Genomic DNA, 22510 nt, shown 5'->3' with positions numbered 1-22510 from the left:
ACATTTGGTCCGCCAACAACAAAAGTTATTTAGGAATGACGGTGCACTGGATAGACAGCATTAGTTTTAAACGCGAGAAGGCTGCTCTTGCCTGCAAACGGGTGAGAGGAAGACACACTTACGATGTCATAGCTAGCGAAATAGAACAGGTTCACTCAGCCTTTGGACTATCGCATAAAGTAACAGCATGTGTCACTGATAATGGCAGCAATTTTGTAAAAGCCTTTAGAATGTTTGAATCCCATCCTGATGATGGGTCTGTCTCTGACGAGCTATCTGATGACGAGGAGGGGGAGGAGGAGGTCACTTTTACTGATGTTGCCGAAGCACTCTCCACAGAATCAGATGAGACATTTTCACTGCCGCCTCATCTGCGCTGTGCAGCACATACACTAAACCTGATCTCAAAAAATGACCTGGAGAAATGGCTGACCAGTAACAATGACTGTAAAGCACTTTACAGAAGTGCTCTCGCCAAGTGTGCAGCTCTCTGGACAAAAACTAGTAGGTCTACTGTGGCTTCAGACCAGGTTGAGGATGTGCTAAAAAGAAAGCTCATTGTACCCACTGCTACACGCTGGAACTCGACTCATAACGCCTTATCTCTCATCACAGAAATCCCAATCAGAGATTTAAACACCATTTTTTCTAGACTGAGTGTAAAGGGCATCACTGAGCGTGAGTATCAGTTCCTGAAGGAATATTGTGCAGTGTCAAAACCTCTTGCTGCTGCATTAGATATACTACAGGGAGAAGATGATTGCTACTACGGCACCCTCCTGCCAACCTTGGAGATTCTCATGTCAAAGTTGCTTGCGTTGAAGGATGGCCTTTCCCAGATGACAGCTGGCATGCCTGGTGCTATTGTACAGGTAAACACATATTGAATAATAAAATGAATAGGCCCTACACAGAAAAAAATAAAATAATAATAAGTTAAATTTACTTAATTAGTTTTTGCACTCATATTTTTTTTTAAGTAAATTTCACATATGGAATTAAGTACTCTACTTAACTAAGTTAAATTAAAGTAACAAAGAAAATAAGTAATTTTTAACTTGGCTAGGAAATGGTTGAATATCTATTTAGTTGAAGTTTCCTTTTCAATACATTTCACACAAACAATATAACATTGAATTAAGAATTTACTTCGTTTTTTTATTCTTGCCTGAACTTTTTCACATAAATTACATGATGTTTTTTTCTGTAGTATTTACTTCACCACAAAATAATTTGTATCAGTGCCGCCTTAAATAATAGCTTGCAGTGTAGGCTATAGGCCTACAGTTTAATATAGCTGATGTAGCCCAAATTTATGAGGCTATAAAAGCTGTTAATTGAACTGTATATGTTTGTCTAATCAATGTACTATTTCATATTACAGGCAATCAAAGACAGATTTGCATCTGTCTTGGACAGCAAGGATGCTCTTATGGCTGCTGCCACAATGCCCAAATTCAAGCTCCGCTGGCTCAAAGATGAGAAGAGAAGAGATGCTGTTAAAACCATGCTAATTACTGAGTGTCGTGCCCGGATTCCTGAAGAGCCACTGATGAGACAAGCAGTTCAGAGCCCTGCCACCTCCAGTCACAATGACTTTTTTGAATTTGAAGAGGAGTTTTCCTACACCGCAGAGACTGAAGTCATGGAGTACTTAAAATTGCCCGGATCTGACTGGGAGGTTCTCTCCAGGTTCCCCAGGATTAAGGAAATTGCAAAGCAGTACAACACTCCAATACCGTCAAGTGCACCAGTTGAAAGGCTTTTCAGCCTTGGCAGTGTTGTTCTGACCCCAAGGAGGAACAGGCTGTCAGATAAAAGATTCGAAAGACTTTTACTTATGCGATACAATCGTTATTTCGAAGAATAGAGAGAAAAAATGAATTGAATGGAACTTTTTGTTGCACTTTCTGTTTTCACTGTTGCACTGTTACACTTTCGTTGCACTTTCTGTTTTGTGCATTGTGATAATTGCAACACACAATAATTCATCATTAATAGGTTCAAGAGTTTGTGACTTAGTATGTTACAGCCTTTGGAAGCCACATCTCCAGGAGGCAGAGGAGAGCGAGCTAAGGGGAAAATAATGTTTTTGGGATGATGCAAATTTTCTGTTTATTTAATTAATTGCAGTTTCCGTGTCTTTTTTATGGGCTTAAGTATATTTTAAATTGCGATTTTATTTTATGAGATAAAGTTACCTTTATTTTTATATTTTGCCATGAACCTAATAAAAAGCTGGTTTTGTTCTCAGGAATAGAGTTTTGTTCTCATGTTTCCCAAAGCCTGTGTTTTGAAACTTGTGTGTTGACCCCATTTTAAAATGACCCAACCATAGCTTCCTTTATCCTGTTGTTTGTGGATTTTACAGTGAGGCATATTTCTTTGTGCAGACGGGGATATTGTTCTTTCATATGGTTTTACATGCCATTTTGTATACATTTATACAATAAACACTATGCAGACAGGTGAATGATAGGGCTATGATGTTTGTCCATGTATCTACACAGTAAATTAAGAAACGGGAAAGTAAAGTAATAAGTAGTGAAGTTACTTTTCAAACGCAGTAACTAGTAAAGTAATCTCATTACAATTTACAGAAGTAACTAGTAACTAGTAACTAATTACTTTTTTTGAGTAACTACCCCAACACTGATGAAATATTGAAGCCATAAACCGAAATGATCAAAACGTACATGGACCAACGGTCTTGTCCATGTTCTCTCACTTGAATCCTCTTCTTGAGATTTGAGTCTCTGACCTTCTGCAAGCCCCGTCTTGTTCACGCAGTGATTGACATGGCGGGAGGGGGCGGACAAGTGATCGGCTCGGAATGCATTTTCAATGTGCATATTGAATTTTGCTACATTCATTGCGGGACACTGAATGAAAATGCAATCAAAGTGTCTTGACTGTGAGTGTTAATGCATTTAAGAAAAATAGCATTTAAATGATAATTTTGCCACAGTTTTAGCTTGAACATGTTATACATATCTAATCATTTCTGTAATACATTTTCATTTTAATTTTGCAACTTATAAAGCTTTAAAATTAGTATTCATTTTACATATTAAAACTGGTGTATGAAATGGCAAATGAAAATTATGTAATTTAATTTTCATTTTGCACCAAACGTTGCACAAATGTATTGGAAAATGTAAATGTAAATACAGAAATGCATCACCATTTTACATATTGCATTGTCATTTTGCATATTACATTCCAAATTGAATATCGCTACCAATATGCTTCCATAGCGGGCAGCCATTTTTATGCTATTTTTATGCATAAAAATGGAGAGAGCGCTGAACCTTTGGATTACAAGTTCTAGTCTCGGTCTGGCAGGAATTGTTGCCACCGTGAATAAGGATAGAAATATGCACAGATCAAGCACCCTTACAATACATGCCACACAGTCCAAAACAGATCTAAACAAATGTGTTGGTGAATTTTGATGTAAGAGGACAATAGGATATTGACCTTTTCACTGGTGGAATCGTTATTGTGTATTCTCGTCAGAAGCATATGTCCATCAAAAGCTTCGTAGTTTGATGGTTTCAAAAAACAGCCTCATTTTCTCTCACTCTTTAGAGAAGAAAAGGGCCTGTCTACCCTCAAGAATTTCCATACAACCCCCTGTAATCTGAAACATATCACCAGCCTTACAAAAACAACGCTGTTGCTTTTTTTGGCCTTCCCTCCCTCCAAAATAAGCTTAAAGCTAAACCAGACGTCTCATTTGTGGACTGTGTGCTTTGGCTGGTGGTCACTGATACCACTAAGCATGTTAGAGGATCTCTCTCACTCACTTTCACTGTCTTTAAGGTTTATAGCCTTGATATATTATATAGTCTTAACTGACCCCTCACCCTCTTCATAACCCCTTTCTCTCCTGTGTTTAAGACAGGCTATATTCATAGCCCCAATTTCATTAGACTATCTTTACTTACGCACATTATCGACCCCTAAATAATTCCCAAATTGTGTATTCACCACTGCTGGAAACCCATTTACTCTTTCCAACTGATGATGTGGTTTGATTACATTACATAGACACATTAATGAGATTGTATATAATCTGCTTTAGCTAATAACATTTAGATGGGACACTATGATGGATGTCATGTATTTTTATGCAGCTCTATCTCTAGTAGTTCTACCCATTTTCAAGCAGGTCTGTGTCCTGCTGTGTTGGTGGAACAGTGTTACAGCCAGTTGTCAGTAGCATTCACACTAATTTCCACTCTGCTTCTTCATTTCCTTTAGTTTTCAGCCAATTACCTCATAACTTTCTTTCTCATGTCTGTTTTAGTACTTTCCATTCATGCCCTCTTTTTACCCTGATGGAGATCTCTTCTTGAAATATCTTGCTGAGTAATGTCTGACTCCGTTTGGCCAGTTTTGTCGTTTTGTCTTCTTTTTTCTTCTCAAATCGGCCATCATCTCATCCGCTACTGCTCAGTAACATAATATTGGCTCAAGGCCATGTCTAGTCACTTTGCCATTGCCCTCTGAAACCCAATCGTCAAAAGATACCTTAGTTTTCCCTAATATTCTTTCCCTCATCCTGACGTGAGAACAAAAAGTACCTGTGATCTCAGGGAGACAATGAAGGGAGTCGGCCAAACTAACAAAAACCTCTGACATTTATACATGGCACTCATTTCCTGAGTAGTTATTGCAAAGCTAATGAATGTTAGCATGAAAGCTGCACGTTTAAGACATGACTTGAAGTTTTGCCAAGTGGGACACACATGACAAGAGTGAGTCAAATTGAGTCAAGGGTATTTAAATATATAAAGTATTTTAGGAGAAACATCTGAGGCATAACTGAGATCTCCAATAATTCTTCTGAGCTGAGCTGTCTCTAGGCATACATGATAGACAGTCCTGAGGACAGTTTGCTATCAGGTCATATATTGTATGCTCTGTGATAAATTGTGGACTGAGTAACACTGATTGCTTGGTGGTAAATTGTGTTCAGGGGATAAGCAAGGATGAGGAACAGATTATCCTTTCATTGCTGAGGTTGTGAATACACAGGCTTTGATTTGCTATCTAGGAGTCAGACCATCTTATAAGTCAGTGCTTTAGTGTGCAGGCCTTGCATGTTCATATTCCTGTTCTGTCTTATCTGTTTTTTCCATCTCTTTGTCTCTAATTCTCTGTACGTCTTTTGTGTATCCTGTACTACTTTCCAGTTCAGGTGATTTTTACTCCTCTCACTTTTTTTACTCGCAACTAGTGTGGAAATTATAGGCTACACCACACCCTGGTCAACCACAAGCAAATAATCACAAAAGAAGAGACCCACCCAAACAAGCCTGAAACCAGTAGTTATCCTCAGCCTGGCAAGTGATCTCTTTCTAAAAGTGGTGTCAAACTCTTATTGTCTGGGGCTTCAATGATCCTAGTGTTTGAAAGGTTGGTCTTATGTGGTGAAGGTATAGCTCTGACTGCAATCTCTTCAACTTGCTTGAAAAAGTTAAATATATACAGTACAGACCAAAAGTTTGGACACACCTTCTCATTCAAAGAGTTTTCTTTATTTTCATGACTATGAAAATTGAAGATTCACACTGAAGGCATCAAAACTATGAATTAACACATGTGGAATTATATATGGAATTATATACATAACAAAAAAGTGTGAAACAACTGAAAATATGTCATATTCTAGGTTCTTCAAAGTAGCCACCTTTTGCTTTGATTACTGCTTTGCACACTCTTGGCATTCTCTTGATGAGCTTCAAGAGGTAGTTGTCATACTGTCCAGTCTCTGTTTCCCTATTCTACCTGGTCCTATTGTCTCTGTTTTACCATTTTATCTGGACTGGATGACCCGGTTCCTCAGAAGGAACTGGATCAATTGGACACATTCGGGTTCTGGGAGTTTGGGTTACTTGCAGCATCGGCTTCCGTGGGATGCCCCAGCCACTCCTGTCTCTTCCGGTAGGATGGCCGCCAGCCCAGAGCCACTGCCCAAGGTGGCCACCAGCCCAGCGTCACAGCACAAGATGGCCACCAGCCCAGCGTCACAGCACAAGGTGGTCGTCAGTCCAGCGCCACTGCCCAAGATGGCCGCCAGCCCAGTGCCACAGCACAAGATGGCCACCAGCCCAGCGTCACAGCACAAGGTGGTCGTCAGTCCAGCGCCACTGCCCAAGATGGCCGTCAGCCCAGCGTCACAACGCAAGATGGCCGCCAACCCACTAGATGGAGTCCTTCTGTAACGATTCGCACACCAAGGAGACACAGGAGAGAGTAAGAGATCCAATTGCTGGTATTTATTTCTCAGTTCAGGGTAATCCAATACGTGGTCAAACAAGCAGAGGTCAAAGCCAAACAGACAGTCCAAAAAATAAACAAAACAAATAAACAAAGGTGGGAACAGAAAAAGGAACTCGGAAGACGAGAGGATAGGGTCAATCAATCAACAGTCTTGAAGGAGTTCCCCGAGAGATGCTTAGCACTTGTTGGCCCTTTTGCCTTCTGTCTGCGGTCCATCTCCCCCCTAAACCATCTCGATTGGGTTCAGGTTGATGCCTTCAGTGTGACTCTACAATTTTCATAGTCATGAAAATAAAGAAAACTCTTTGAATGAGAAGGTGTGTCCAAACTTTTGGTCAGTACTATCTATCTATATATATATATATATATATATGTATATTTTTTTTTTTTTTTTTTTAAGTATTTAATTGGTATGGAGCAATTAAAAGGACCAAAAATCATTGCAAGAATCGTCATCATCTACTCACCCTCATATCTTTCTTTTGTGAATTCTTTTCTCTACCTGTTTTTGTCCATATAACAAAATTCAGTGGGGTTCAAAACAACATTTGCCACTATTGACATTTATTGTATAGGCAAAACAAACAAATTCTTAAACTTACTGATCTTCTTTCATGTGCCACAGAAGAAAGAATGTCAAATGTTTGCAACAACATGAAGGTGAATAAAATAAGACAGAATTTTCATTTTTTTGAGTGAAATATCCCTTCAATGAATCTAATTTATTCCTCTGAAGAAAAACAATGTTAGGTACACCAGCATTGTTTACGTTCTGAGGAATAACTTACTGGACAATAATGCTGATGCTTTAACCTGTGGAGTAGATTCAGCTGTTAGAGGAATTGGCCCTGTGTTGTCTGACACACATTTTTAATCTTCATGCAGCAGCAACCCCTCCCTAGGCCTTCTGACCCCTCCAGACCCCTACTCCTCTTCCCAGATCTCTCTACTCACTCCCAGGAAAAGCTCTTAAAAACCTGAACAACAGGTTTATCAGATTTTGATAATCTGATCACAGAAGCAGATGTGAGATGATGATTCAGTGTTTTCCCACACACACCCCATGACATGCTGGATATTGTTACACGCACAATTGATTTCTGTGGGCAGCTGTCCACTGGGACTAGGGCAAACTTAAAGGGTTACGAGTTAGTCGTGTCTTTTAGATGAAAGAGAAATGTGATGGAATTGGAAAGATTTGCTGACAGGTTCTGAGAATCGCATTTGTGACTGGGCGAGATGTGATGAGAGGACAGATTTGGAAATCAGGAATTCAGTGGTTTGTGCTGTGACATTAATAAGCAATATGTTTTGGCTATGATTTTGTTTAATGACAGGCTGTGATGTCACATTTCTTGTTTCCACAAGTTACAGTACATACCAGTGTTTATACTGAAATTACACTTTTGTGACGGCAAATATTGACTAGTAAACGAGGATAGGACCAAATGGTGGTATCAAAGGACAAAAGCATACCATGAGTGTGCCTTTCCTAGAGTTTGATTTGGCTCAAAAATGAACCACTGTGTTCACAAATACAATAAAATGCACACTGTCGTTAAAAGGTTTTAGGTCAGTAAGATGTATTTAATTGTGAGAGTGACAGTAGGGACCTTTACATTCTATTTCAAAATAAATGCTGCTCTTGTGAACTTTCTGTGCATCAAAAATGAAAATCTGTAATCACCGTTTCCACACAAAAACAGTTTCCAACATATTTTCAACATTCCAACATACTTTTTATTAAATAATTGCAGCCTTGATGAGCCTGACCTACTGGTGGACTTCTTTCAAAAACAAAAAGTACTTGTACCGACCCCATTCCATAGAGTGATGACTCTTATAATAGACTCTTTTTGAAAATGTTTAATATTTTTTGGCTTCAGTTTCATTCATGATCACATGTCTTTGATAACACATATAATGTGGAAAATGTTTCTTTGATCTTTACAGATAAAAAAAGATGTAAAATGCTTGTGAAAAACTAAATTATGTCCGCTTTGGTACAATATTTTCTATGGGCCTTAGTTTATTCAAATTAATTATATTAAAATTATTTCATTTTACCAAAGAGACACAATACAGTTATTTATCAAAATGATCCCTCTGTCATTATCATTAGTTGACGTTGTGCTCCCTGAGGGTCTGATGTGGGTGAGTAGAGCCAGCCTGCTGTGTTGGGGTCTGGAAGCCTGGCTTGTGCTCCTTGCACACAGACCTCACATTGACAGAAGAACAAGGGTGCGGGTACACCACAGTATTCTACTCTGCAGGCTGGCACAAAAGAGACTTTTTATGCAGGTTGCTCCAGGGCTATAGCCTGACAGGCTGCTGCCACCAAAGGCACAAGAAACACTACCATACCACCCTGCTTGCCATTCATCCCTTGTCATGACTTCTGATATATAGCAGCACACATACTATGCTGAATTTGTTTGACTGAGATAAAACATCTTTTACATTTAATTAATTGGACAGTTCATCCACCAATCAAATTCTTCATGTTGTTCCAAACTTTCTTTTTCACAAGAGGAGAAAGTTCTTTTGCATATAATAAAACTTGATGTTGACCACGGGCTGCAAAAAGTGGGGAAAAAAGAAAATCACTATAAAAGTAGTCAGCTATATGCTTTGAGTTAGGAACATGCTGAAATGTAAGTTTTTGTTTTTGTTTTGTTTTTTGTATGGAAAAGTGTAGCTTGAACATTTTCCTAAATGTATTTCAAAGAATTAAAAAAGCCACACTGGTAAAAAAAGAAAAGAAAAAAAAACCTGAGTGTGTTGGTAAGATTTAAAACATTTTTTTTTAAGATCTCTTATGTTCAACAAAACTGCATTTGTTTAATCAAAAATGCATAAAAAATATAAAAAAAATATTGTGACATATTATTACTATTTAATTATATTTTAAAATTTGAAATTTAATTCATTCCTGTGATAGCAAAGCTCAGTTTTCAGCGGCCATTACTCCTCTCTTCGCGTGATCTTTCAGATATCATTCTGATTTGCTGATTTGGTGCTCAAGAAACCTTTCTTCAATGTTAAAAACAGTTGTACAGTCGCATAAAACACATTTTATCAGGATTCTCTGATGATTTAGAAAGTTCAAAAGAATAGCATTTATTTGAAATAGAAGTCTGACTAAAGGGTGACATAATGTTGACAAAATGTTCATTTTTGGTTGATTTAAACTGGGTAAGTTCAAAGTATGCACACCAAGTGCACACTTGGATCTGACTGAATCCGTTTAATATATACTTCAGAGTGTGTCCATAGTGATTAATTCTGGTTTAAAGGATCACTGTTAATTCAATGAATACCTGCTGTATTTGTGAGAAGACCTGAGGGAATTGAGGCCTGTTTCTGTGACTTGTTTGTGTGAATGTAGTTGTATGGTACATTTCTGCTCTGTAGGGCATAGATAAGATACTCCCCGGGGATTGCAGCTGTTCTTAATACTACTAACTGAGTCTAACTGTTTTACATGTACCTGGATGTTTGAACTTAATTGAGTTGGAAGCCTGAAAATTAAAAGACCAAGATCCATTCAGAGCTTCAGTACTCCGCAATAATATAGTTCAGTGAAAAACTATGAGGTCATGCCTCAAACTTCTAAGCACACTGACTGGGGCAGGATGGAGCTGAGGGAGGCTTGGCAAACCCACAGGTTGAGAAGAAAGGATGCCTTATTCTAGGCATGACCCAGATCTGCTCAGAAAAACAAGGAAGTGAGATTCCCCTGAGGATGGAGCTCATAACAGCCAGCTTTTATGTCACCAAGGAGTTGGGTATGGAGATACAGTAGTCATTGGGTTTTCTGAACGACTAGTCAACATCATTGCTGTGCTGGTTCAGTACTAACAAGCCTAGAAAATTCATGTTGGTATTTTCAGCAGGATTTATTAATGTGCAAACAGATTATACAGCTCATGAAACATGACCTTGACTATCCTGTGCTTTTTATTTGCTTTTGATTCCTGACAGAGATAATCCATTAAGCTGCCCTTTCTTTACATAAAGCTCTAAAACATGATTATACAAACCACACTGACCACAAACCAAACAGATCTGTTAAACAAATTAAAACAGACATGGTTAAATAAATATTCCGTATTATCCATGAATGTGAATACAGCAGATCAATGATGTGCTCGTCTTTCTCCTGCCTGCAGGTTTGAAAAGGGTCGTATCTACACTTACATCGGAGAAGTGGTAGTGTCTGTTAACCCTTACCGTGCCATGAACATTTACGGACGGGACACCATCGAGCAGTACAAAGGCAGAGAATTGTACGAGCGACCGCCACATCTTTTTGCCATCGCTGATGCTGCATATAAAGCCATGAAGAGGAGGAACAAAGATACTTGCATTGTTATCTCAGGTACACTATATCTGAATGTGTTGTGACTCACCATCAAGTTCATGGGTGAATCTGTGGAGCAGTCACTGAAGTAATATTACATTTAAGGAGAAAAATGCATTAATTCATCCTCAAATAATATTAAAAACAGCCAGTTGTTGTATTTCTTTTATTTGATTAAATAACACTCTTACTGGAACACAGGCTTTCGGGGTCTTCTTATGGGGCCACAGTGTGACTGGGAGTGATGTGATTAGATCCGTGGTCAGATGAGAATAGCTGGGCACTGACGTGGTGTGTGGTTTCTCCAGTCACAGAGAAAGCTCACAATAGAGTTCAGTGCTTGAACAAATTGCTTTCTCAAGACATGCCCACTGTGTGAAAAAGATTAACAACAACATGGTCGTTTCAAAATTTCTACAAAAATGTCTCTTAGAGACAGTGTTTCTATTCCGTCTGGGACACTGTAGAACTACATAGCTGAAGGGAAATAATCTGGTCCACTCAGATGTTGATGCTATAAGTAAACATTGATTATTATTCAGTGAGTGACCACAGGTGGTGACTACATTGCACAAATATTTGGTATATGTGGTGCCATCTTGTGGCAAGCAGAGGAACATGTTTGTTTATTAAGAGTAAGGTGTAATAGAGGTGTAATAAATAGGTTAAGGGCCAACTCAGAAAATTGAAGCTTTGGATTATTTTGTTTGCACCCTTTTTCCAGCCACCATGTAAAATGTATATTTGATACATTTAATAATTAATATTTCATGTTATGGTTATAGCTATAATGTAATTGCACAACAGATTTTTTGTTGTTGTTTTTGTAAGTAGTCTCTTATGCTGACAATATTGCAATATTGTTACAATTGTTACTATTATTACAATTTAAAATAGCTGTATCTATTTTAATATATTTTAAATTGATTAAAATAGTTATAATTAATTATTTATTCTATATTATTATAGTTTAATTTATTCCTGTGCAAAATCTGAATTTTCATCAGCCATTATTCTAGTCTTCAGTTTCTCATGATCCTTCAGAATCATTCTAATATGCTGATTTGGTGTTCTGGAAATATTTCTTATCATTATCAATGTTGAAAACAGTTGTGCTGCTCAATATTTTTGCGGAAACTGTTGTATATATTCTCTGATTATTAGAAAGCATTTATTTGTAACATTTGTAACAGATCTGTTAACAGATTACAAATTTAATTCTCCCACTTTCAATGTAATGCATCTCTGTTAAATAGAAGTATTAATTCCTTTAAAAAAAATTATTGACCCTAAAATATTGAACAGTATTGTGCAGTGCAAGTAATTAAAAATAGAATATATATATATGAATTGAATATATGAAATTTAAAAATATTTTTGACAAGTTTATAAAACTGTACAAAATACAAGTATTCCATACACTTTAGAAAAACTGTCGAGGATAAAAACACAATAAAGCCCTTGGCTTATTTACATTGCCAGACAAGACATTTTTTTCTAGTGGTCTCAGATTTTTTTAATTCCATTGTAGATTGTAATTACTATAATTAGTTACTTCAGTTTATTATATACTAATATACAAGTATTATTCATTGCTTGTTAACTTTGCAGGGGAGAGCGGAGCTGGAAAAACGGAGGCTAGTAAATATATTATGCAATATATTGCTGCTATCACCAATCCCAGCCAAAGAGCAGAGGTGGAGAGGTACGTATAACTAAAAGCCTTTTTGTTCCTTTCTCTTCACTGCTGCAGCGATGAGTCATATTAAGACCATGCTGCATAGCATTCCTCCTTTATTTTATAATCAATAACCACTGAGCATTTCATTATTTTATATTGTTTATGTAGATACTGTTCATTATCTTATGAATCTCTGCTTAGTTGCGACTAACAGAAAACACAATTTTCAAAGTGAAATTTCTCATGATAGTGAGTATATAAATAATACAGATCCTCATGGGGAGAGATAGAAGTGAAATGTAGGGCAGAGATTAAAATAGAACTGGGTCAATTGAAATATGACGGATCCAAGTCTAACTTGATAAATAAATGACAAGAAACTCTGCAATGTTTTTTGCTGTATCTCTGATTAAATTGTGGAGCATGATATAACACCCAGTGTAGGAATATGCAGGGCATGTTATGTTTAATCATAAAGATCTTTATATATCGTTATTGAGCAACATGGTACATAAACCTTTATTCTTTTGTTTTAACTATGCAGTAATAGTAATAACAATAAAATCATGCTTTGCAACTGTCCACTGTCAAATGAATAGTGGTTTGTGCTATCAGCTTATCTCATATCGGTCACGATCGGTGTTACAGAGAACACAGGAGAGAGAACCAAATGCAGGTATGTGACTTTATTAAAGGGCAAATCCAAAGGGTTAAACAGTCCAGGCAGGGTCAAAACCGGTAAATCCAAACATAACATAAACAAGGCAAGGCAAGGCAAGGCAAAGGCATGGCATTGACGGACATGAATTAACATTTAACATTAAACAAGGACTCCGTAACACAGACTCAGACAGACCGGGTATAAATACACAGAAGGATAAAGGGGAAACAGGAGACAGGTGGGGAACAATCAATTAACTAAACAAGGAGGAAGGTGACCAAATAAGGGAGCAGGAAGTGATAAGATGACAGACACCGTGAGAAAGGAGGACATCTAGTGGAAACCCAGGGACACAACCCAGACACTGTGACAGAACCCCCGCTCTACGGAGCGGCTCCCAGACGCTCCACGACAGACACAAAACAGACCAGGAGGGAGGCGGACAGGTGGAGGCTCAGGGGGAGGGACGGAGGGCCAGAAAAGAAAAACATGGGGAACAGGCACCAGAATGAAACACAACACGGAAAGACCAGGAGGGAGGAGGACCGGAGGAGGTTCAGGGGGAGGGACGGAGGGCCAGACTAACAGAAAGGGACAGGGACAGACATTAACACAAAAACAAAAGGAAAAAACAACATGAAGCCCCCCAGGGTGGAGCAGAAGACCCCCATGTCCGTGTGGTCGGAGCGGAAGCCCCCCAGGGCGGAGCAGAAGACCGCCACGCCCTTGTGGTCAAGGCCAGAGTCCTCCAGGGCGGAGCAGCAGACCACCCAGTGACTTGACTTGACTCTGAAAGTTCAACGGTGACTGGCCCTGACTCTGGAAGGTCATCGGTGACTGGCCCTGACTCTGGAAGGTCATCGGTGACTGGCCCTGACTCTGGAAGGTCATCGGTGACTGGCCCTGACTCTGGAAGGTCATCGGTGACTGGCCCTGACTCTGGAAGGTCATCGGTGACTGGCCCTGACTCTGGAAGGTCATCGGTGACTGGCCCTGACTCCGGAGGACCAGCGGTGACTGGCCCTGACTCCGGAGGACCAGCGGTGACTGGCCCTGACTCCGGAGGACCAGCGGTGACTGGCCCTGACTCTGGAGAGGTCACTGGCACCTGACTCGACTCTGGAGAGTTCACTGGACCCTGACTCGCCTCTGGAGGGTCAACTGGAACCTGACTCGACTCTGGACTGCCTGTGGAGACTTGAGACGCCTCGGCTTCGGGCACCGCCTCTGGAACGGACTCGGGCACTGCCTCGGTCACGGCCTCGGGAGCAGTCTCGGGCACCGCATCGGGAGCGGCCTCGGACACCGCATCGGGAACGGCCTCCACCTCGGCATCGGGCACCGCCTCGGCCTCCGGAACAGCCTCGGGCACCGCCTCGGCCTCCGGAACAGCCTCGGGCACCGCCTCGGCCTCCGGAACAGCCTCGGGCACCGCCTCGGCCTCCGGAACAGCATCGGGCACCGCCTCGGCCTCCGGAACAGCATCGGGCACCGCCTCGGCCTCCGGAACAGCATCGGGCACCGCCTCGGCCTCCGGCCCCGCCTCGGCCTCCGGAACCGCATCGGGCACCGCCTCGGCCTCCGGAACAGCATCGGGCACCGCCTCGGCATCGGGCACCGCCTCGGCCTCCGGAACAACCTCGGCCTCCGGAACAGCCTCGGCCTCCGGAACAACCTCGGCCTCCGGAACAACCTCGGCCTCCGGAACAGCCTCGGCCTCCGGAACAGCCTCGGCCTCCGGAACAGCATCGGGCACCGGAACAGCATCGGGCACCGCCTCGGCCTCCGGAACAGCATCGGGCACCGCCTCGGCATCGGGCACCGCCTCGGCCTCCGGAACAGCATCGGGCACCGCCTCGGCATCGGGCACCGCCTCGGCCTCCGGAACAGCATCGGGCACCGCCTCGGCCTCCGGAACAGCATCGGGCACCGCCTCGGCCTCCGGCCCCGCCTCGGCCTCCGGAACAGCCTCGGCCTCCGGAACCGCATCGGGCACCGCCTCGGCCTCCGGAACAGCATCGGGCACCGCCTCGGCCTCCGGAACAGCATCGGGCACCGCCTCGGCCTCCGGAACAGCATCGGGCACCGCCTCGGCCTCCGGAACAGCATCGTGCACCGCCTCGGCCTCCGGAACAGCATCGGGCACCGCCTCGGCCTCCGGAACAGCATCGGGCACCGCCTCGGCCTCCGGAACAGCATCGGGCACCGCCTCGGCATCGGGCACCGCCTCGGCCTCCGGAACAGCATCGGGCACCGCCTCGGTCTCCGGAACAGCATCGGGCACCGCCTCGGGAACGTCCTCTGGGCTTTGAGGAACGGTAGACGCCTGTCTCCTCCTCCTCCGCCCTCTATGTTGGCGAGTCGGTGACACCTTGTCTGGAGACTCAGGCATTGAGTCGGCCATCTTGTGCTGTGGCTCCAAGCTGGCGGCCATCTTGTGCTGTGGCGCTGGGCTGGCGGCCATCTTGTGCTGTGGCGCTGGGCTGGCGGCCATCTTGTGCTGTGGCTCTGGGCTGGCGGCCATCTTGTGCTGTGGCTCTGGGCTGGCGGCCATCTTGTGCTGTGGCGCGGGCTCAGCAGCCATGACGTTAACCGTCTTGGGAATCTCTAGGATCTTGGACAGCGTAGCGAAATAATCCAAGAATGAGTCAGCGGCCCTCTTGGGCGTTGGCGCTGAGCTGGCGTCCATCCTGCCTCGTGGCGCTGGACTAGCGGCCATCATGGGCAGTGACGCCACTGTGGCGGACGTGCGCTTCCTCTCTCCTCTCCGTCCGCCATGGTGAGACGGTGGCTCTAATCCATCCCACACGAGCCCCGGGTCGAAGGGCGGCCCTGGTTGAGAGCGGTGCTGAGTATCCTCTCGACCACTCCCTCCTCGGCGACCTCCTCTGGTTCCCCGGAAAACCACCAGGCGAGTTCCTTCAAATCCACTCCTCTCCCGCACTGTGGCTGGGGAGGAGACATAAGCCGACATACCGCTGGCTCTTGCAGTGACGGAGTCCTTCTGTCACGATCGGTGTTACAGAGAACACAGGAGAGAGAACCAAGTGCAGGTATGTGACTTTATCAAAGGGCAAATCCAAAGGGTTAAACAGTCCAGGCAGGGTCAAAACCGGTAAATCCAAACATAACATAAACAAGGCAAGGCAAGGCAAGGCAAGGCAAGGCAAGGCAAGGCAAGGCAAGGCAAGGCAAGGCAAGGCAAGGCAAGGCATTGACGGACATGAATTAACATTTAACATTAAACAAGGACTCCGTAACACAGACTCAGACAGACCGGGTATAAATACACGGAAGGATAAAGGGGAAACAGGAGACAGGTGGGGAACAATCAATTAACTAAACAAGGAGGAAGGTGACCAAATAAGGGAACAGGAAGTGATAAGGTGACAGACACCGTGAGAAAGGAGGACATCTAGTGGAAACCCAGGGACACAACCCAGACACTGTGACAATATCAGTGTTATTGCACCCAGAAGATATGGTTTATTTTCTCTGCTTACTAAAGCTCTTTGGAAACTGGCCATTGATCAGTGGAAAATATTTTCCAGGAAGTACATCTAAAGTTATGCCAAAACACAGGGGCACCATCACTGATTGGAGTTTTTGTAGTCTACAGTGATTTCCAACCAGGATAACATATAATTTAGGGGGCACTTAAGCTGGTTTTATAGGGTAGTAAGACTTTGATTTTGCTTTGTTAAATCTATAAAAAATGAATCATAATCTTTAAAATATATAAATTGTTAAGCCCATAAAATATATTTAAAAATAATTATCTTTGATGGGGCTGTTGGGATACCTAAAGCAAAGAAAGTTCAGGAGCACTGTGCTAAAGGTCCAAAGCAAAAGCAAAGTGGAATTTTACAAGATGCTGTAGGTATTTGGGTCGAAAAATGGAGGAAAGTGTCCCGCTTAATGCCTGACAGGCTTGTAACAGTAGGGTTAGGACCTTTTCAGCTTGTCAGGCACTGAGTGGGGCACATTCCTTCAATGTGCAGTGTAGGTCATGCATGGTTTTTCGGCAAGAGAACCAATGCTGAGCATTTTGTGGTCTGACCCGTGCAGCAGGCCTCATAAATCATCCACAAAAACACTTTTAACTGCCATGCTGGGATATGACATTGTGATATTATATATACTAAAATAGCCAGATATAATCACATATACTTGCTTGTAAAGGCTTCATACAGACAGATTTATGCATTTACTCTAATAGTAAGTGTTAGGAGCAATCAGGTCCATCAACTTCATATTGAAACTGACACTTGTTTAGCTGTAGTGGTAAACTGATGCACAAGTGGCTAATAAATGCATGTAGAAATGAAAAAAGTGTGTTTATACAGGGTAAAAAACATGCTGCTGAAGTCCAACTGCATCCTGGAGGCTTTTGGGAATGCCAAGACAAACCGCAATGATAACTCCAGTCGGTTCGGCAAGTACATGGATATCAACTTTGATTTTAAGGGAGACCCCATTGGTGGCCATATCAACAACTACCTGCTTGAGAAGGTAAGAGGGGTGAAGAGGAGACAATAAAGCTTAACTCTAATGAATAAAAAATGTATAGATTAATAGAAGTGACTTTTTCACAGGGCTGTACAATTAATCATGACTAAATAATCATGAAAAGCTGCAATTTAATGCAATTTAATATTACAATAGTAATATTTCTTATTTTGTTCATGTAGTAATAATTTCATGTAGTAATAACATTTCACTGTAAATATTAGTATTTTTAAGTATAATTCTAAATTTGGACTATAATAATAATAATTAAATAATTATTTAAAAATTGCGATCATTTTAAAATGATTTTATCAGAAAAACTGCACATCGATTTTTTTCCCCCAAATCATGCAGCCCAACTCACTTGCATTATTCATGAGTATAGTGTTTCCAACTGTTTATTAGTGATGCTTGCGATTACTTTTGCTTATACTCCGGGTTAATGATTTAAAAAAATCTTATCCATAGTTAGGGATAAAATTATCATGGCTCTTTTGACTTGAACCAGTTAGAAATCAGCAACAGCCACGTACAAGCAACCTCTAACACCATGGCATCCCTATCCAAAACACTTTGGCATCCACCTAGAAATGACCTGGCACCGTTTAGTAACTTATTAAAAACACACACACACACACAAAACATTATTTAAGCATAAAAAATAAATATTTGCGTAGCAATACCCTGACAACAACCCACGACACCCTGGCAATGATACAGACAATTTTGCTTGGCCATTCACCATCCACTTTTGTCATGCTTGTTAATATAATGTGTGCTGGAGAGGATGTGAAATGTTTGTAGATTATACATTTATATGATCTTTATCTAACACCTTTTTTTATTTCTTCCATAGTCCCGAGTCATTTTTCAGCAGGAAGGAGAGAGGAGTTTCCACTCTTTCTACCAGGTGAGTGAAGCACTCACCTCAGACATGAAAAAGCTGTTTTTGTTTTGCCAGCCATTCCAGACACCAGACAAATCCGACCAAACATGTGTTTATGAGTTCTCTGTCAGAGCCGTCAAAGCCCAATCATCTTTCACTTTTATTGCTCCCGCAAAATAATGTCCTGTTGCTTCAAAACATGTGCAAAACATCAGAACAATTTCATCTGATTGTTAATGCTCTGCCATCCATTATTATCAAGACTATAATTTACATGCTTCTCCATATCAACACAGGAGAAATGATCCCGTGGGGAAAGTCAAAGGTGTTTTTAAATGTATTTTTCAGCTGGTGAAAGGAGCTCCAGATGCTCAGCTGCGGTCCCTGCACATTCAAAGAGACCCCACAGCATACACCTACATAAAAGTTGGAGGCCATATAAAGGTATTGTATCATCTACAAATGAAAAGAGACTATTATGGGTGGTAAAGTCTGTGCAATATTATATGAAAAATTGTGTTGAGTTTTTACAAACATCATAAAGGATCTTAAGACCTTTGGCATCTCTGGAAAATAAAACCAATTCTGAGCAGTCAAACATGATGTGCAGGGAATTTGATTATAGTTGTTAATGGGTTATTAAAACCTATTTGCAATTGCCTCACATCTTTAGCCTGTTGAGTCAAGAGGTGAGATGACTGAGCACTGTTCCATTGCTTCTTCAGGGAGTTTAATTAGTGTGCACAAAAACAAATTGAGAGCAAAAACCAGGTGTTGTCATGGAACAGCCTGGATGTGTTAAGCTTACAGAGGTCTGAAACAAACAGCCTGGAGTGCTTTGAACATTTCATGCCAGTTCCCAAGTCTTTTATTGGTGTACATGCTGGCTAAACTTCACACTCTGTCCAGCACGACTGTGGCTGCAAAAATTTCCTGCTGTATGAAATCAGTGTTTCTCTGCAGGAGCTGTTAGCCATAAGCATGCCCGAATAATTAGCGTTTTGAGTGTTGCGCTCAGGGGGGCAGGGTTTCATATTTTTTTGAAGCACCCCTGGGCGCCGCCATTGGCTAGCGGACCCCCACCTGCTGTTAGCATTCCATTGACTCTCATTCATTCATTTAGAAGCAGTTTTTGTAAAAAATAGGCTAACGATTGCATCATAACTGTTCACACTCGCCTTCTCTGGAAGATTCGGTGGGTGATTCAGATTTCTCTTGGCACAGCGGTTAGAAGACTTACAGGTTGCTCACGTGACATTTACGTCATCATGCTCAGTTTGAGTTTGTGCAGTACGCCCGACCCCCAGGAAGTGCTTGCTTCTAATTCACTATATTTTTCTCCGTTGAATCCAATGGGGTCGCTGTGTCCATTTCTTTTACTGTCTATGGTTGTGCTCCTGTTTTAGGAAGTCTAGGGATTGAGTTGCTGTGTCAGCAGTTTTCAGCTTTTAATTGCTCCGCTATAAATTAGATGTGAATGTAATATAAGGTTTAATGACCTCCCATTTCAAAAGCACTGATTTAGCTTTACTAAAAAAATGAAGGGCTTTTAGCCAAGTCTACATTTAGCTGAATTAATAGCATATGTCAGGAATTAGAAGCAATGTCAGGAAGAAGATGTTTTAACTTTATTTAATGTATCAGGATCTGTAGTTTTTGACTTTAACTCACAAACTTAGATTGTCTTTTCAATCTTGCAGTCGTCTATAAATGACAGTGCTGATTTTAAAGCTGTCGCTGATGCCATGAAGGTCATTGGATTCACTACAGAGGAGATTCAGACGGCCTACAAGATCCTGGCTACCATCTTGCATCTGGTTTAGTATTTCCTAAGCTTGTTTAAAAAGTATTATTAACTGCTGCTAGTTTTTGTACCCCAAACTCATTGATCGATTAATTATTTGATCTTTTCAGGGGAATCTAAAGTTTGGAAGTGATGGAGATGTGACTCTGATTGAGAACCCTAAGCTTGTGTCAGTTATGGGGGATTTGCTGTCCACCAAAGATGAAAATGTAGAAAAAGCTCTGCTCTATCGCACTGTGGCCACCGGCCGTGATGTCATTGACAAACAGCACACTCATCAAGAGGCCAGTTATGGCCGTGATGCTTTGGCCAAGGTATGAATTGGGACTCATTACCAAAACGGTGGTAACAAAGCTGTAAATAAAACTGCTGGACCAAAAAATTGCACATGAACTACATGCTAACATTTGAATTAAAACTTCTAAAGGCCCTAAATAATTTGTATATTTAACTAATTATAAATTCTAATAAAATGTACAACTTAAAAAGTATATATATATGCGTGTATTATATCCTTCAAATCTTTGGGTAAGTGCAAAAAATACGTAGACTTTTATTCAGCAAGTATACATTAAATTGATCTGAAGGGACAGTAAAGACATTCATAATGTTACAAAAAAATCAGTTTCAAATAAATGGTATTCTTTTGAATAAAAGAAAAAAGAAAAAAACTTTTTTTCATCAAATATTCTTGATAAAATTATCATGGTTTATACAAAGATAATATTTGAATTAAGTTTAAATTGTAATAACATTCCACAAATTATTTTTGGTGATAATAAATGCAGCCATAGTGGGCATAACATTTTTTTTTTGGTTGCTATGGAAACAATCTCTTTGTAGCTGTACAATTCCGATAAAATCTTGGCCATGACAAACTTAATTGACTAAACTACTCACATCTACGTTTCTTCATGCACCAATTTTCTCTGTGTGCTTCTCACAGGCCATTTATGAGCGGCTCTTCTGTTGGATTGTGGGAAGAATCAATGACGTCATTGAGGTGAAAAACTATGATGCAAGGGTTCATGGGAAGAACACAGTCATTGGTGTCCTGGACATCTATGGGTTTGAGATCTTTCAGAATAACAGGTGAGTGCATCTGCTTTACCATACAGATATGAGGATCTTAGTTGGATATATTGTTTTGCTCTGTTTGAATAATTATTGTCTCTCCAATTTCTTCCTTTTTTATCCAGCTTCGAGCAATTCTGTATAAACTACTGTAATGAGAAACTACAGCAGCTCTTCATTCAGCTGGTGTTAAAACAAGAGCAAGAAGAGTATCAAAATGAGGGCATCCCCTGGAAACATGTGGGTTTAATTTGATTGTTTCTTCTCAAACTTTTCACATCTTTACTGTTTATATTATACAAAAACTCAATTTGCATGAATCTCTCTGATTTTAATGCAATAACTAAATAAGCTTTGTTGTGATTTGTGTTTGTGTGTTCATGAAAACAGATTGACTACTTCAACAACCAGATCATCGTGGATCTGGTGGAACAGCAACATAAGGGAATTTTTGCAGTCCTGGATGAGGCATGCATGAATGTGGGGAAGGTGACGGATGAGATGTTCCTGCAGGCTCTCGATGGAAAACTGGCAAAGCATGCCCATTACACCAGCCGCAAGGTATTGAAAATAACACATGCCAAGTAATTACCTAAGGATCCATTTTTTTTTTTTTATAAAAAATACTGTACAGTATAATGTGAAATATTATTAAAATATAAGACAACTGTTTTGCTTTAATATATTTTTTTAAATGTTGTTTATTTCTGTGATGTAAAGCTGAATTTTCAGCAGCCATGACTCGATTCTTCAGTAAGTGCATTTACATGGAGTATTGTATTCAGATTACAATTAGTTTAAAAGTCCAATCTGAATTAAAATGCTCTGAAATTTAGCAGAATAGAAATGCCAAAACCGACTGAAATTTGGTGTGGGATAAACCTTTTCTAATCCATTCTATAGGATATGTTAAAACACTTGATTGGATCAAAACCAAAAATGGAAAGTTTTGCGCATGTGCAATGATGTAGAAATGGCGTAATGATGCATGACGCACAGAACAAGCTGCTGTTGTTGTTGTTGAATATAATGAATGACTGTTGGGTCAATCAAAAAATTATCTGTCCACTCATCATCTGTAAAGTCCTGCAGGATAACATGGTGCAGAAGTGTTTGCTTCGAACTCTCATTTGCAGATGTCTTCTTTTGGGAGCGGGAATGGGCGTTTTTACTCCTTGATTAATATAAGCATCATTGAACAAAGCTTCATGTGCTTATCGTCTCCTAATTAGGACCTGAAA

General features: G+C 40.9%; 1 protein-coding gene across 1 annotated transcript in view; it reads left to right on the top strand.

Annotated features, from left to right (window-relative positions):
• Window positions 1–22510, top strand: part of LOC132121549 (unconventional myosin-Id-like) — a 91329-nt gene that overhangs the window by 9296 nt on the left and 59523 nt on the right. Inside the window, exons 2-11 of the mRNA XM_059531061.1 lie at window positions 10464–10672; window positions 12266–12359; window positions 17343–17508; window positions 18362–18415; window positions 18740–18835; window positions 20092–20208; window positions 20306–20509; window positions 21142–21287; window positions 21395–21509; window positions 21660–21830. Of these exons, the coding sequence (XP_059387044.1) occupies window positions 10464–10672; window positions 12266–12359; window positions 17343–17508; window positions 18362–18415; window positions 18740–18835; window positions 20092–20208; window positions 20306–20509; window positions 21142–21287; window positions 21395–21509; window positions 21660–21830 (1372 nt within the window). The remainder of the gene's footprint in view (window positions 1–10463; window positions 10673–12265; window positions 12360–17342; window positions 17509–18361; window positions 18416–18739; window positions 18836–20091; window positions 20209–20305; window positions 20510–21141; window positions 21288–21394; window positions 21510–21659; window positions 21831–22510) is intronic.

This window comes from Carassius carassius, chromosome 39 (genome assembly GCF_963082965.1).
Source record: "Carassius carassius chromosome 39, fCarCar2.1, whole genome shotgun sequence".
Lineage (NCBI taxonomy): Eukaryota > Metazoa > Chordata > Actinopteri > Cypriniformes > Cyprinidae > Carassius > Carassius carassius.
The sequence above is the reverse complement of the archived record's forward strand: the minus strand, read 5'-3'. Positions and strand labels throughout refer to the sequence as shown.